Below are 18,745 nucleotides of genomic sequence, written 5' to 3' on the forward strand. Positions count from 1 at the left end.
AAATGAAGTTGACCATATAGTTATATGTTGTTGTTACACATTAATCCTACCTATTGAGAGTCATACCTTAGTCTCAAACGTATACCAGAAACCTCATTAATAACAAAGTCTAATCATATATTAAGACCCACCATAAACCTCACTAACCAACAACTCCATTCTCCATATTTCTATAAAACTTCTCCAACTATTGTTAATTATCATTTGGGTCCCTCCGTTTTATTAATCGTGCTGCTGTAGTGAAAAAAACTGATATAAAATGTGGTTAATTAATGTACAAAACTTCCGAAATGTATATATATTGAGAAAAGACATTACTACCAAAATTAGTGTCACTTCGTGCTGTGTCGCATCTGATTATTGCTTAAATGGTGCTTTACGTCTTAAGTATTGGTTGGTAAAGCATTGCTTTCTTAGATAATTGAATCCCATTCGCAAGTGATATTTCATTTGTCATATAATACTATCTTAAACACCATCTCCCTTTACTTAGCTTCTACTCAAGCTAGAAATATAGTATCATGCAACAAATTTTTTTTTTCTTTTTAATGACACAACTATAACACAACCGATATACCATAAACAAGTACGTATACTATACATACTCTCTATTAATGAGACTTGAACCCAGACCACAATCAATCTTTCGGCTGAGAAGGTTCCTCACATACAGTTAGACCAAACGACCTTTGTTCAGTTTAATAAATAAGTTTTGTGTTGGTATCAAACTTTACTCTTTCAAGAATATGAGTAAACACATGTAAAAAAGCATTTTTATATATAGCAAGTGGCAAATTGATGATAGCAATAAAACAAAAGATTATTATCTTGTAAGAAAATACAGTAACTTCACTCTCACATGCGTATGCTGTAGGCATGCACTACATATGTCTATCATTGCTCACAGTAAAATTTCCCTACTTTTAATTATTCTTGAAAAATAAATTAACTTTGTAATCCTAAAAGAGCTTCAGTTTTCCTATATTTTGGGAGATAACATCGTGCCAAAAGGATTGAAATTTTATTATAAGCTTTTATTCTAGTTACCCACTTGTCAAGATTCTGAATCTATAATATGAAAATATTGAAATTAATTTTTAGTTATAGTCTTTTAATGCAGTTTAATAGAATTATCCATCAATTTATTTATTCAAATAATTAATTAAGTATGCATATCAATTGATGACAATATGTTTCAAATTAAGTATATATATATACTGTGTTATTTTTGGAGGATTTATCTATAACTTTTTCCCCATGTACCATATTACATGTAAACTTTGTTAACTAAACAAATTAATGCCATTCATTGTATGTAGATGAATTAAGTCAAATTCATAAACTTGGTGAGTTAATGTACAACTAATACTGCATAAATACATTTATAAACAGTATATTGAATTTATCAATTTACAAATATAGAACTTTATGAAGCAAGTGATCACTACCTTTATTCCACTTAATAAACACGAGTTCAAGACATCTTTTTTAAAGAGTCATGAGAGCTCTACCACAACTACTTAAATATGATGGTTTTTTGGAACATTGAGACATACATCACTTGTTAATCTCACATTCACTTCACTTCAAGACTCGAACTTGTAATCTTGCCTCTTTCGTTGCTTCGATGGTTTCTGAATCTCCTCCACTTCCAAAGGTTAGAATTCGTTGATATGTTACCTTGTTTTATATATTTTCTATGCTTTGTATGTGGTTTCATTTGCCTATGGCTTTGAAACTGTTGCAGTTATGCTTGAGCTTTAAACACTAAAAATAATTGTAATCAACATGATCAATTAAAGTTTGTGAAAATAAATGTATCTTATGCGACTTTTGCTTATTGTAATATGCTTCAGGTAGCCAGTTAAAAAGGGTCCCATGGAATAACTCAGTTAGTCATCATACTAAAAATAATCCCTCACCTTATCTGTTTACCGATTATTTTACTACGACATCTACGTCAAAAACTGTTTTTAGTCGGACAGATTACTAGAATTGCAAGTCTAGACTACAAAAGTTCACTTGTATAAGTGTATAGCCTAAGAATAGTAGTTTTAGTTAGACAAATTTGATTATGATTAATATTAAAAAAAAAAAAATAAATAATTGGTAGCAAAAGTAGCTTTTTTTTTTTTATAGCAAAAGTAGCTTTTAAAATATACAGTAGATTTTATGTATGAGTGGTTAAGTACTCAAAACACATATTCTATTACTTAATATCCGAGATCATATCTTGTTGCACAAATTTCATCTAGCTAGTTATTATTTCTATGATGAGTTCTTTTTTTCTATGTATATATTGTATGTATGTACGTAGGAAGCTCCGTTGGAGGGTGAATGGGAAGAAGGACCACCAAGGGAGGCTAAATGGTGGTACTCAACTTTTCACACTGTCACCGCTATGGTTGGTGCCGGTGTTCTTAGCTTGCCTTATGCTATGGCATACCTTGGATGGTATATATGCTTTATTTAACTTTATATTTTTTTTTTTATTTCAAACATATTTAACTTTAGAAACATCATAATTACTTCACACACCACTGAATACAATATCAATAATTTATAGTAGTACAACAAAGCACGACATATGTGCACGTTTTATGAGGTATAAAGTAATTTTAATGGTATACAAATCATCTGTATGTAATCATATATTCATATGATATGACAACAGGGGTCCAGGCATGGCGGTAATGGTTATATCATGGTGTATGACCTTACATACAATGTGGCTCTTAGTCCAACTCCATGAAACTTCACAAGGGGTTCGTTTTGACCGCTACATTGACTTAGCAAAGCATGCCTTTGGCCCAAAACTCGGACCATGGATAGTATTACCACAGCAGCTGATAGTACAAGTTGGAGTGAACATTGTGTACATGGTCACAGGTGGAACTTGTCTTCAAAAGTTTATGGAAATGGTGTGCACAGATTGCACAAGATTAAGACACTCTTATTGGATCATTATTTTTGGTTCCACACACTTTTTTCTCTCTCAGCTTCCAAATTTCAATTCTGTTTCTGGTGTTTCACTGGCTGCTGCTGTTATGTCACTATGGTAGGTTAAATTGTTAACATGTTATCATTTGAGTGCGTGTTTGTGATTTCTTTATTTTATTTCCATTTATTATTTGCTTAAAAGATAAGCACATGTCAACATCTTTAATGCTTAATTTAAGTGCTTATACATAATTGAATAAGCAAATAAACATCTTTTTATGATATAAGCAATCCTAAAGACCTAAACAACTTTACTAATAATAGAAATACATTACTTCACAAGAAGAAAGGGTTAAAAGCTCATAAGTGACCCAATTACACTTCTAAAAATTTAATTTATTAAAAATAATACTTAGTTTAGTTTCTGATAAATTAGTAGTAGTTTATCTTTATTATAACCTGGGGCGGACCTGTGTAGAGCAACTGGGTCGGCTGCCCCGAATGACCGATTATATTTAATTATATTTTTATGTTACAACTCAACGTTTTTAACTATAATATTGTTCTTTATAATTTCTTAACATTTCGTCCCCGTAAAAGAAAAAAATTTAAAAAATAAATAAATCCATGATCGGCTATTGATTTTAACATATGTTTTAAATATGGTCTAATGTGACAGCTATTCAACTATAGCTTGGGCCGGTTGTCTAAGCAAAGGCAGACAACCGGACGTAAGCTACGCTTACAAGAAAACAAGCGGAGCCGATTCCGTATTCCGAATATTCAATGCACTGGGCCAGATTTCGTTTGCGTATGCAGGGCATGCAGTCGCACTTGAAATCCAGGCAACGATTCCTTCAAGACCTGGAAAACCTTCAAAAGTAGCAATGTGGAAAGGCGCAATGGGAGCGTATTTTGTGAATGCTATATGTTATTTTCCTGTAGCGATTATTGGGTATTGGGCGTTTGGGCAAGATGTTACTGATAACGTTATTGTTGCATTGCAAAAACCATCGTGGCTCATTGCGGCAGCTAATTTGATGGTTGTGGTTCATGTTCTTGGTAGCTACCAGGTACTGTTAATAGTACACAACTTACCAAAACTTGGTAACCTCATGTTTTAATTTATATAATAAATAATTCTTGATGATAAAATGTATTTAAACAAACTGTTAGGTATTTGCAATGCCGTTATTTGACTTGATGGAGAAAGGATTGAGTAAAAAATTCAGGGTCCCTTCTGGACTACCACTTAGACTGGTTGTTCGTTCTACTTATGTTGGTAAGTTTGTTTTTTTTTTTTTTTTTTCCTATTATTTGGAATATATTCATGACTTCAAATATATTATTGATTGATTATTGATTGATGATTATTTATACATTTACGAATATTAAAATTAATGGAAAATTGCAGCTTTCACGTTGTTCATGGCTGTGACGTTTCCCTTTTTTGGCGATCTTCTTGGTTTCTTTGGTGGATTTGGTTTTGCTCCTACATCTTATTTTGTAAGCATTTTAGAATACGTTTTATGAAAATACTACTATGTCCGCGTATATACATCGTACAGATTTAAACTCAGAACCGTAAATATAATCTTAAGCTAAACTCATATATATTTAGCTTAGTTGTAACCGAGTTATGTTATTTTTGTTTAAGAACTCATTAAATGACTAAATGAATTTATCAGCTTCCAAGTATAATATGGCTCATACTCAAGAAACCCAAGAGATTCAGTACCCAGTGGCTTGTTAATTGGGTAAGCATTTTTCACTCATCTATCAATTTTATAATAGACGTTACGGACAGTTAAATATCGAATCTTACACCATCTTGAAATTAAATAATGATTGATCCAAAGATCGAACGATTTTAACTGACATTGTGCTTGAATAGATCCCATGATCTAATTCACAAACAAAGTCTATTCAATCGGATGCTAACGACATGTCATGCTTATATTAGTAAAGTTTCCAAGTCAAACTAAGTGTGGGTTGTTTGTTTTCAGGTGGGAATATTCATTGGAGTGTTTATAATGTTAGCATCAACAATTGGTGGGTTCAGGAATATAATTGCTGACTCCTCATCTTATGATTTTTATCAGTAAATCATGTTATATAATTTCAAAACTTCGTAAAAGTAGTACTGTAGTATTTGTATTCCACATTACATGTTTGTATAATGAACCTAAGGATAGACTTGCAACATTTCTGTATTATCGATTGTTACGAAGTTATCTGTGTATCTATCAACGTCTGTCATGGTCTGTTATGAGCGCGTTATCATCTATTGTTACAAATAATTGAACGCAAAAAATACTAAGTATAAAAAGCAAATAGAATTAATGAAGATGCTTGCGAAAATGTTGAAGAAACAATCTACAAAAGGTTGAAAATTCAGAGTACATGCAATGTTACTAATCTAGATAGAACTTCATTAGTTGTAACATAAGGTGTTAAATTATCACCATTAATATGATGCAACTAATGTGAGCATAATCTCTTTCAACCTATCTATTGTCTTTGTTATATAACAACGATCAATAGCTTTCAACCGACCATGCCCTCGGATTGATCCGGGTTTCATCCAAGACAGTAATTGGGGCGGGTTATTATGCAACTACATACGGAAAATGAACGCGTGGGTGGTTTAGTCCCCCTAGTGATCCAAAACTAATGTCCAAAAAAACAAATATATTCAAAAATGTAGTGTATATTACATAAAAACCATCCGTGTTATAACACTTTTTTAGTCTTAGTCCCTTTCTCATGTTTTTTGCCAAAGCCGTCCCTCGAAGGCATTATTTGTTATATGTTCAGTCCCTATGAAGGACTGTTTGTGTAACAAAACATGCCTTCAACAATGACGTTTTCAAAAACGAGATGAACTAACTGTAAATAAAAAAGTGATATAACACAAGGAAGGTTATAAAATTTTAAACTTTAATAAGTTTTCAATCCTCACTCATACAGACTCGGACTGAGGTAAATCCAAAGCACGGACGTCCATAACTCAGAGTTCCACAACTTTCATTTTTAACTTTTCCTAAAATTCTGAAGGAAATGCGGCTCATCATCCTTAGATGTGGCGCATCTTGGTTTTTCCAGCCTCAGATTGAGTTCAAGCTGTTAGGACGCGGCGCATCTATGATGATGTGGCGCATCCGAAGGAGAATTTCGACTGATTTGACGACTTTGATGATATTTTACAGTTTTAACCATTAACCTAGCCGTTTTGAGCGCTACCTTGGGCAATTTTTGAGGTTTCTTTGCAATTCTTCATCAATTCCAAGAATTTTAATCGTCAAGGTTGAAGATTTGGTTCCGGTTTATGATTATTAGAATTGGTAACATTTATTTTAGTGATAAAACTATGTTTTCTTTTATTTTTTACTTGTGGTTGTGATCAAACTTTGATTTGTGTAGCTAAATTTATTGTGTGTTTGCTTAGATGTAGAATTTTTGATTGTGGATTGTTCAAATATTAGAAATTGCAGTGGTAATTATTTGTTTAAACATTGTTCAGTTAAAAGATCCATTATTTTGCTTATTTTATGCTTTAGTTCAATTGAATGGATCCTTGGGTGATTAATGTGAGTTAATTCTTAACACATGATCCATGTTTCAACAAAAGTGATCTAGATAAATTAAACGGTTATTACTAGGTGATTAGAATTTAAGTTTAAATGGTAACTGAATGATATTTAAGAATCAAAATTGTGTAATTGTATTCGAGTGATCGTTGTGATTAGGATTTTACGTGAGTTTAATCCAGGTTGAGTCTAGGTTTATAATCATGATATAATTCAATTGATTGAAAAAGAATTTACATGAGTTAATTTAATTCAATTAACTAAGGTTTTGTGATTATCGACGGCCAGTCATTTAACTATATACTTTCGAGCCCTGTTTGTCGTTTTAACTACATTAGCAATCCACATCGAGGGGGAACATCTGAGTGGGATCACCAAGAATTAGCAGATACATTTCAAGATGGAGTCTGCCAGTCCGTCCTGATAGTTCGAGGGCCGTGAGAAGCATAGCGAGCCTCAGAGCAAGATCTTTCCTCTAACATCGTTTTCTCTTACTGGTTAATGCGTTTAATTTATTGTACGCGTTATTAGTTTTAATTCAAAAATCATTTCAAAAACTCCCTTTTTAATAGAATAATTGTAACAACCCAGATTTTCTGCAGAGAAGGAACGACGTTCCTTTATGAGAAACGGCGTTCCAAAAGTTGGAATGACGTTCCAGAATCAAAGAACATAGTTGTGTAACTGATGTGCAAAAGTGTGTAAGTGCTTAATTTGCTTCTCAAACTTTTAAATTTATAAAACATTTTAAATCACTTTTAACACCCTAACGAGCAACAAAACCCGATCAGATGTAGTATTTTAGGTTATCGTTCCAAGAGAACGTAGATGCGTTATAAGTTGTTTATTATTAATTAGTTTAATTCTTATTGAAGAATTAAAGATAGATTTTTATGTCTTTTGGTTGTTGTTTAAGTTTGAATTATTATCTCTTAGGAAAGAGACAATTGAAGGTACGTTATTGAAAACTTTTAATAAACTATAAAGGAAAGATAAAATAAAGATTCAAATTAAATAAACAATATAAAAGAGAAGTGATTACAAGGACGTGCGAATCATAAGGAAAATATATTAATTATTTCATAACTTTTATTAATAAATAGCAAGATACCAATCATAGACCAATCATTATCCCTCAAAGGTTAAGCTAAATATCGCATATCATTCAAAAGGTAGGACCTAAAGCATACATTAACTAAGTGATGTTCATAGCTAATGTCTTCATTCATGGCATTCAAATAATCACATGATAAATATTACCTAAACCTGATGTGGATCCAAGGCAACATTTAATTAGACTGACAAATTATATAAGTTAATAAACTTAATTAGATCAACTCAAGTTACTAGCTGAAAGTTAATCTTAATCAGGTTCTCATGCAATTGACAATTAAACACACATACACAAAGGTTCTTCGATTAAGCCTAACAATAATTATAACAACCCTCACTTTTCCCTTCTGAATTTACCAACTTGCCCTTAGGGTTTCAATGTCATACTCTGTGTATTAGCATTAGGGATGTTATTCGGATATAATAAGTGCCTGAGTAATTAAACACACTGTAAATTAATGCTTGTAATTAATAATCTGAAACCTCAACCTCTTCTATTAATTAAAACCATAATCTTATAAACCCTAACCCTAATATTAAATTAATAATATAAATTATATGTAATAAATTAAATGTGACTTTTATATGAATTAATCTAATAAGAACTCATATGAACTTAGTAAAAAAAAATTAATAAAGGTTAGGGACTAATATTTAAATAAAATGTATTTTAAATAAATGTAAACTTAATAATGATAACAAAATATATATATATATATATATATATATATATATATATATATATATATATATATATATATATATATATATATATATATATATATATATATATATATATATATATAATTACTTAATGCCGATATATAAAAAAAATATATAAAAATATATGTATTAGCAGATATAGTTCGGCTAGGATGAGAATAGGAAAAAAAAAATTAAAAGCTTGATCATTAAGCTAAGACAATCCTAGTTTAACACCAATTCATGTCCTTGATATCCAAGCAAAATGAGTGTAATTAGGAAACTAACACAACTATAAAAGGGGATCAAGTTTTTCCATAAAATCACCAGAAAACCCTTTGCATTAGTCGACAGATTCCCTTCCTGTTTCCCCTCTATTTTCTATCGACTAAACAGCCACATCCAACCTTCTTTTGTCGGACAACAACAGCTCTCCAAACCCTTTTTCAGTCGACAATTTAACACCCTCAAAACCCACCTGCAGTCGACTAAAAATAGCCTTCAAACTTGCTGTGCAGTCGACATATAACCTCACCAAAACCTGCTGCAATTCGCCATTGTTCCTGCTGCTGTATCAGTTTCTGTTTTGCCACAAAACAGCCCAGGAATCGACCCCAAGAACCAGTCCATCCATTGCTGTTGTACCTGCTATTTTGTCGAACCAGATTAGACCCAAGAAGACCTCTTTTGGGTCGTTGTTGCTGCTGTTGGTTTCTATTTCTGTTTCGCATCATACTCATCACCAATTCTTAGTCTCATTCCTCATAAGGTAGCCTAAACCCTAGCTTAATCTTACTTGTTAATTTATTTACTTTAAGTTATTTGTAATTGTTATGTAATAAGTATTATGTTAAGTATTATGAATATGAGGTATGATCTTGATTAGTTATTATGTTAGTATGAATTAAGTATAATCATGTTGAATAAGGTTAAAAGATAATGAAGATTATGATTAATAAGTTTGTGAAAATTAAAAGTATTAGGTTATAAACTAGTAATATAATTATGTATGAATAAAAAGTTTATGATTTTATGTGTTAAGGTTAATGAATTAGTATTGAATAATGATTATTATGATTAGGGTTAAAAGATGCATGATTATAATTAGATCAATAAGTTATTATGTTAATGAGATTAAGTATGTAATTTATAAGTAGTAGGGTTAAGTTATGATCATGATGTATGATATGAAGCTAATTAGAATAGGTAAAGATTAAGATTGAATATGATAAAAAAGTTATGATTTTATGTGATAATGATTAATGTTGTTAGGTTAAGATTATGATAAAAGTTATGATTTTTATGGATTAGTAAAGTATAATGATCATGATGTACATGCATGCATGCATGCATACGTAGGTATGTATGTATGTATGTATGTATGTATGTATATATATATATATATATATATATATATATAGGTAGGTATATGCTTGTGTATATATTTAGATATATACATACGTGTATATGTATGTGTATATATGTATGTATATGTACGTGTGTGTGTATGTATGAATGTGTATTATGTAAGTTATATAAGGTTAGTAAACATAATAAAAAAAAGTAATAAGTGTGTATATATATATATATATATATATATATATATATATATATATATATATATATATATATATATATGTATCATCTTACACTTATGTATATGTAACACATACACCTAATATATATACTATATAGTTATGAACATGTATGATCATAAATAAAGAATAATATATATATATATATATATATATATATATATATATATATATATATATATATATATATATATATATATATATATATATATATATATATATATATATCACCTATGTATTTATTTATATATCTTACATAAACAAAGATTATAGTATGTATGAATATAAAACATGATAAGGTCTTATAAGGATGGTTAATTAATTAATAATACTATTATTAAAACTTGTACACTTATCTATATGGTAACACTTAAAGTACACTAAGTATATTATCACCTATACATATAATTAAATAAGTACATTAATAACTTGTTATGTGTATACACCTATAACGTGAAGGTTATAATTAAAGATAGCGTATAAAGACTACAAACATCACCGGCCTATGGTGATCCTTGCTGCCATTATGGGACACGATTGTGGATCTCGAATGCCAAGACTTAGATTCTGGTCAAGAGTCCTGGGCGCCCGGTAACAATAGATCATTCGAGTGACTTGCATGTTAGCAATGAAGTTTGGGCGAGATTGTACAACATCTTTGTTAAGAATTATAACCCGAACTTTTTAAACTAGAAGCTTACTATAAGTGAAAGCTTTCCATAAATAGTAGGTTTCCAAAAATAGAAACTTCTGAGAAATAGGAACTTTTCTCGAAAACCGTCACTGTTAATATAGTTTGCTATATTAATAAACAAACTTTATGACTATTAAACATTAACTAATTAAACGTTATGTCTCTAGGTTTAGATCTCCGATTACATACTCCGTTCATACTACTTGCGTGGAATTACTTACTTGCTACTAAGGTGAACTTCGTAGCCCCTCTTTTTACTATTTCTTAACTGTTTTATAAACTTTGGGGTGAGACACATGCTTGCTTTTAAACTGTTTTACGATTAGACACAAGTACTCAAACTTGATTAGTTCAAACTGTGCTATGACATGCTTTATTTCATGCTAAATCCCTGCCATGATATCGTTAATTGCTACGTATAAACGCAAACTTAGTTATTGTGAGTAGGCCTACTGAGAGTGACATCTCTACCCATTGGCGTAATCATCAAGGAGGTACATAATAATGATTCAATGACACGAACGTAAAGTGTTTAGGGTAACTTATGTTTAGTCTCGATATCATACACCTCAGCACTACTAACGAACAGATTAAACTTTATAACTAAATCTCGTGGTCTAAAAACTTATTATGATTATTAAACCTATGTTGTTCACTCAACCATTTTTGGTTGACACTTTAAGCATGTTTTGTCTCAGGTGAAGATTGCTAAAGATTTTTTTTTTTTGCTAATTGGACTTTGCTACTTTTGGAGTCCGCATTTTATCATTCATATTATTGCATTAAAATATTTATTGTAATGACTTAATATTTTCCGCTGCTTTAATACATTGGTTTTTAATTAAAACGCCTCATTTAGAGTCGTTCTCATTTATACATACTTGTGTTGTGATATTGTGAAGTCATATTTCCCCGACCCTATTTGGGGGTATGACAGAGTGGTATCAAAGCCAAGTTGTTATAGAGAAACAGGATTGCATTTTATGTGTGCCTTATGTGTTAGTTAGGTGCCTTAGCAATCTATAGGTCTATAACCTTTTCTGTTTTAGTTTCTAGTGCTTTTCCCCCTTACATTTTATTCGTGCTTTTGCGTCATCCTTAAAACCTACCTAATCATCTCTCTTTCTTTTCATTTAGGATGTCACTCCTTAACCCGATCGTCATTTCTGACTCCGAGGGATCTGACTCCGAAAGATGTGTCCGCACACCGGCTTATGGACCCGTTTCCCCCCATTATCACCAACTCACCCATATTATATTCCTTCTAGTCCACCACACTCCCCTCTTATGGAAGAATCCCACACTAATGCTAACTATGATGGGGATGACGAGGAGGAAGAGTTTGTAGAAGAAATGATTGAGGAAGAAGTGGAGGAGCCTTCCGAGGAAGAACCCAAGGAAGAATCCAAGTCTGAGCCCTCTGTTGCCTTACCTCCTTCTTTAAAAAGAAAGGAACCCGAAACATTAAAAACCGAGAATTCAAGTTCATCTAAAGAACCCCGTTTTACCACTGTACCCGTGCTTTGCACGAACTCTGTTGAACATGCTAAGGTAAAGAGTGATTTACATGAAGTGAAGACAGAGTTTGGTAAGTTAAAGGAACTTCTTGATGGTCACTTTAGTACGCTTGAAGATCAACAAGAGGAATTGTCAACATAGTCATATAATGTGTATAACATCTTTAGAAAGACTGCTAAGAGACATGATAGAGAAATTGAGCTTCAAGATCAAAGGATTAAGTAACTAGAGAAGGAGGTGCAGTTTCTCAAGAATCTTCTGTGGGAACATTTCAAGACCCAACCCTCATCACCTAAGAATTAGATCTTAGGATTTCTTTTCCATTTCCGTATTAGTGTTTTCCATTCATTGTAAAGGCTTTGCCTAAACCTACTATCATAGTTTCGTTTCGTGTTTATTTTAGTTTCGTTTTGTGTGTAATAAAAGATGTTAGTTATCTTTGTGATGTTTAATAAATTTCAAGTGTTTTAATACATCTTGTTGTTTCCCTATTTATCCTTTTACGCGTTGTGTGAATCTTGCGCATTTATTTAGCAAATTTATAGATTTACTAGCACCATAACTCTTCAACTAATACTGTTTCGTGCATTGAATATCAATGGCTCAATCAACTCATGGTGCTAACGCCCTTCTAAATGTTACTTTGACTCCTGCACAATTTCAACAACTGTTGGCGGCCGTGCAAGGCAATAGCAACAATGGCGAACCGCGAAATCTTTCGAATGCTTATTCACATCAAAATTTCATGAACTAACAGCCCCCTACATACAAGAGTACTGAAAGACCTGGGTTTAGAAATATGGAAATGGTGAATGCTGATCTCATAAGCTACACCAACCGATTTCAAGAATTTGCTCTCATGACTACTCCCGAGTATCTAGGGATCCAATGCTATATCAATGAATTACCTGATGAAGTCCGGAGAGATGTTACATTGATGAACCCAAGCACTATACAAGAAGCCGCCTGCATGGCAAGCTATTTCATCGACGAACATAAGAAGAAAGAAGGTGCAAAAAGGAAGAGAGAAGGAATGGAGCAAGAAAATTCTAAAAGTAAATTCAACAAGCTTTATAAGGGAAACCATCCTTATTGCAAAAGATGTGAGAGACATCATGAAGGATGGTGTAAGGCCAAGTGCACCAAGTGTAAGAAGGTGGGTCATGTAGCCAAGAATTGTAGAGTTGTTATTCCTGTAACAAAAACTCTAGCCACAAAGGCAAATGCAACCGTTCCTACTTGTTATAAATGTGGAGGAATAGGGCATTTCAAAAATAAGTGTTCGGATAAGAAGAAGACTGAAGAGGCACAATGAATAGTTTTTAGAAACCACTAGAGTCATTTAAATTTCTCATTTTCACAGTGTTCTTTATGTTATCATTTAGTACTTCTATAATTTGGAGGATTCCGTTAAGTTTCTGTAATACTCTGGTTATTTTCTTTTAAATAAATGAATGATGTTATTTTTGTTTCTTTCATTTTCCATTGAATCATTCACCTCGAAGAAGATGAATATTGACTAGATGACATAGTAGTAACCTTATGGAGTGATAAAAGTATGATTTAGTATAATATAATGGCGCCTGATCAACGTAGTTATATTATGATAAATCATGCAGAAATCCTAATGGATCATGATGGAAATAAGATCTGATCAACCTTAGGACCATTGTGTACCGTTACCTACTCCTTATCTCTATATTGTCAACTAAAAATATCAACCTCAGATATTATATTATCCTTCACTTGTGAATTATCCACGCCTGGTGTAGCACCTATTGCATAGGTACCATACCGATTAGCTCCATCCGAAATGAAGGAAGTATCCAACCAATTCCAAGAACTTTTGGAGAAAGGTTTCATTTGTCATAGCTCGCCTCCATGGGGAGTACTCATTCTTTTTGTCAAGAAGAAAGATGGCACATTGAGAATGTGTATTGATTACCGAGAACTCAACGAGCTAACCATCAAGAATCATTATCCACTCCTGCACATTGATGATCTATTTGACCAACTGCAAGTGTCAAGTATTTATTCGAAGCTTGATCTTAGGTCGGGTTATCATCAATTGAGAGTCAAGGAAACTGATGTTTCTAAGACTACTTTTCGAACTCGTTATAGACACTATAAGTTTCTTGTCATGCCTTTTGATTTAACCAATGCTCCTGCTGTATTCATGAATCTTATGAACCGTGTATGCAACCCTTATCCTGATAAATTCGTGATCATTTTCATTGATGACATCTTAATCTATTTCAAGGGCAAGAAAGAGCATGAGCAACATCTGCGATTGATTCTAGAGCTCTTAAAGAAGGAACAACTTTATGCCAAAGTTTCTCCAAGTGTGAATTTTGGCCGCGAATCGTACAGTTTCTTGGACATCTAGTTAATAGTGAAGGAATACATGTCGATCCTATAAAAATCACCGCTATTAAGAAATTTTCGAGAACTAGTCATGGATGAAGTCCATAAGACTAAATATTCTATTCACCTAGGCTCTAGTAAAATGTATCACGATATGAAGAAGTTTTATTGGAGGCCTCATACGGACGGAAATTTAGATCCCCACTGTAATTAAGTGTAAACTTTATTTTAACAACACGTTGACCGAATGGTAATTTTTAGTCAACACTTCCTGTTAATTAAAGTTCATACATTTCACATTTTGAATCTTAAAAAGTGTCTTGTTGATGACATACTCGTTATTCCTTTGGATGACATTCGCAATGATGATAAATTGCACTTCACCGAAAAACCTATAGAAGTTATGGATTGTGAGGTTAAACGTTTAAAACAAAGCTCTATTCCTGTTGTTAAGATCCGTTGGAATTCACGAAGGGGCCCCGAGTATACCTAGGAACGTGAAGACCAGATGAAGCGGAAATATCCATATCTATTCTCAAACGCAGATGCATCCGAGAAGTCTTCCTGAAACTTCGGGATGAAGTTTAAATTAACGGGGAGGTACTATAACAACCCTCACTTTTCCCTTCTGAATTTACCAAATTGCCCTTAGGGTTTCAATGTCATACTCTGTGTATTAGCATTAGGGATGTTATTCGGATATAATAAGTGCCTGAGTAATTAAACACACTGTAAATTAATGCTTGTAATTAATAATCTGAAACCTCAACCTCTTATATTAATTAAAACCCTAATCTTATAAACCCTAACCCTAATATTAAATTAATAATATAAATTATATGTAATAAATTAAATGTGACTTTTATATGAATTAATCTAATAAGAATTCATATGAACTTAGTAAAAAAAAAATTAATAAAGGTTAGGGACTAATATTTAAATAAAATGTATTTTAAATAAATGCAAACTTAATAATGATAATAAAAAATATATATATATATAAAATATATAAATAATTACTTAATGCCGATATATAAAAAAAATATATAAATATATGTATTAGCAGATATAGTTCGGCTAGGATGAGAATAGGAAAAAAAAAATTAAAAGCTTGATCATTAAGCTAAGACAATCCTAGTTTAACACCAATTCATGTCCTTGATCTCCAAGCAAGGTGAGTGTAATTAGGAAACTAACACAACTATAAAAGGGGATCAAGTTTTTCCATAAAATCACCACAAAACCCCTTGCATTAGTCGACAGATTCCCTTCCTGTTTTCCCTCTATTTTCTATCGACTAAACAGCCACATCCAGCCTCCTTTTGTTGACCAACAACAGCTCTCCAAACCCTTTTTCAGTCAACCATTTAACACCCTCAAAACCCACCTGCAGTCGATTAAAAACAGCCTTCAAACTTGCTCTGCAGTCGACATATAACCTCACCAAAACCTGCTGCAATTCACCATTGTTCCTGCTGCTGTATCAGTTTCTGTTTCACCACAAAACAGCCCAGGAATCGACCCCAAGAACCTGTCCATCAAGTGCTGCTGTACCTGCTGTTTTGTTGAACCAGATTAGACCCAAGAAGACCTCTTTTGGGTCATTATTGCTGCTGCTGGTTTCTGTTTCTATTTCACATCATACTCATCACCAATTCTTTGTCTCATTCCTCATAAGGTAGCCTAAACCCTAGCTTAATCTTACTTGTTAATTTATTTAGTTTAAGTTATTTATAATTGTTATGTAATAAGTATTATGTTAAGTATTATGAATATGAGGTATGATCTTGATTAGTTATTATGTTAGTATGAATTAAGTATAATCATGTTGAATAAGGTTAAAAGATAATGAAGATTATGATTAATAAGTTTCTGAAAATTAAAAGTATTAGGTTATAAACTAGTAATATAATTATGTATGAATAAAAATTTTATGATTTTATGTGTTAAGGTTAATGAATTAGTATTGAATAATGATTATTATGATTAGGGTTAAAAGATGCATGATTAAAATTAGATCAATAAGTTATTATGTTAATGAGATTAAGTATGTAATTTATAAGTAGTAGGGTTAAGTTATGATCATGATGTATGATATGAAGCTAATTAGAATAGGTAAAGATTAAGATTGAATATGATAAAAAGGTTATGATTTTATGTGATAATGATTAATGTTGTTAGGTTAAGATTATGATAAAAGTTATGATTTTTATGGATTAGTAAAGTATAATGATCATGCTGTACATGCATGCATGCATGCATACGTAGGTATGTATATATATATAGGTAGGTATATGCTTGTGTATATATAGATATATACATATGTGTATATATATGTATATGTACGTGTGTGTGTATGTATGAATGTGTATTTTGTAAGTTATATAAGGTTAGTAAACATAATAAAAAAAAGTAATAAGTGTATATATATATATATATATATGTATCATCTTACACTTATGTATATGTAACACATACACCTAATATATATACTATATAGTTATGAACATGTATGATCATAAATAAAGAATATATATATATATATATATATATATATATATGTACATATATATATATATATATATATATATATATATATATATATATATATATATATATATATATATATATATATATATATATATATATTTATATATCACCTAGGTATTTATTTATATATCTAACACAAACAAAGATTATAGTATGTATGAATATAAAACATGATAAGGTCTTATAAGGATGGTTAATTAATTAATAATACTATTATTAAAACTTTTAAACTTATCTATATGGTAACACTTAAAGTACACTAAGTATATTATCACCTATACATATAATTAAATAAGTACATTAATAACTTGTTATGTGTATACACCTATAACGTGAAGGTTATAATTAAAGATGGCGTATAAAGACTACAAACATCACCGCTACTTGTGGCCTAGGGTGATCCTTGTTGCCATTATGGGACACACTTGTGGATCTCGAATGCCAAGACTTAGATTCTGGTCAAGAGTCCTGGGCGCCCGGTAACAATAGATCATTCGAGTGACTTGCATGTTAGCAACGAAGTTTGGGCGAGATTGTAAACATCTTTGTTAAGAATTATAACCTGAACTTCTTAAACTAGAAGCTTACTATAAGTGGAAGCTTTCCATAAATAGTAGGTTTTCAAAAATAGAAACTTTTGAGAAATTGGAACGAAAACCGTCACTGTTAATATAGTTTGCTATATTAATAAACAAACTTTATGACTATTAGACATTAACTAATTAAACGTTATGTCTCTAGGTTGAGATCTCCGATTACATACTCCGTTCATACTACTTGCGTGGAATTACTTACTTGCTACTAAGGTGAACTTCGTAGCCCATCTTTTTACTATTTCTTAACTGTTTTATAAACTTTGGGGTGAGACACATGCTTGCTTTTAAAATGTTTTACGATTAGACATAAGTACTCAAACTTGATTAGTTCAAACTGTGCTATGACATGCTTTGTTTCATGCTAAATCCCTGCCATGATATCGTTAATTGCGACGTATAAACGCAAACTTAGTTATTGTGAGTAGGCCTACTAAGAGTGACGTCTCTACCCATTGGCGTAATCATCAAGGGGGTACATAATAATGATTCAATGACACGAACGTGAAGTGTTTAGGGTAACTTATGTTTAGTCTCGATATCATACACCTCAGCACTACTAACGAACTGATTAAACTTTATAACTAAATCTTGTGGTCTAAAAACTTATTATGATTATTAAACCTATGTTGTTCACTCAACCATTTTTGATTGAAACTTTAAGCATGTTTTGTCTTAGGTGAATATTGCTAAAGATTTTTTTTTGCTAATTGAACTTTGCTGCTTTTGGAGTCTGCATTTTATCATTCATATTATTGCATTACAACATTTATTGTAATGACTTAATATTTTCCACTGCTTTAATACATTGGTTTTTAATTAAAACGCCTAATTTAGAGTCGTTCTCGTTTATACATTCTTGTGTTGTGATATTGTGAAGTCATATTTCCCCGGCCCTATTTGGGGGTATGACAATAATAAATTCTATTATATAGGTATGATTCAAGTGTAGTGACCCGAACTTTTCCATGTTTATATATATTAATTGAGATTAATATTTACATGACTAAATGTTTCCAACGTGTTAAGTAATCAAACTTTTTAAGACTTGACTAAATGAAATAAGTTTCATATAGACAATTGATC

At 31.5% G+C, this 18,745-nt stretch overlaps 1 protein-coding gene across 1 annotated transcript; it reads left to right on the forward strand.

Annotated features, from left to right (window-relative positions):
• The first annotated feature begins 1,473 nt into the window (after positions 1-1,473).
• Positions 1,474-5,196, forward strand: LOC139861395 (lysine histidine transporter-like 6). Its single transcript, XM_071849776.1, has 8 exons — positions 1,474-1,657; positions 2,318-2,454; positions 2,675-3,058; positions 3,620-4,013; positions 4,117-4,222; positions 4,355-4,446; positions 4,629-4,697; positions 4,947-5,196. Exons 1-8 carry the CDS (start codon positions 1,628-1,630, stop codon positions 5,043-5,045), a joined length of 1,311 nt encoding a protein of 436 aa, XP_071705877.1. The 5' UTR covers positions 1,474-1,627; the 3' UTR covers positions 5,046-5,196.
• The last annotated feature ends 13,549 nt before the right edge of the window (positions 5,197-18,745 follow it).

This window comes from Rutidosis leptorrhynchoides, chromosome 8 (genome assembly GCF_046630445.1).
Source record: "Rutidosis leptorrhynchoides isolate AG116_Rl617_1_P2 chromosome 8, CSIRO_AGI_Rlap_v1, whole genome shotgun sequence".
NCBI lineage: Eukaryota > Viridiplantae > Streptophyta > Magnoliopsida > Asterales > Asteraceae > Rutidosis > Rutidosis leptorrhynchoides.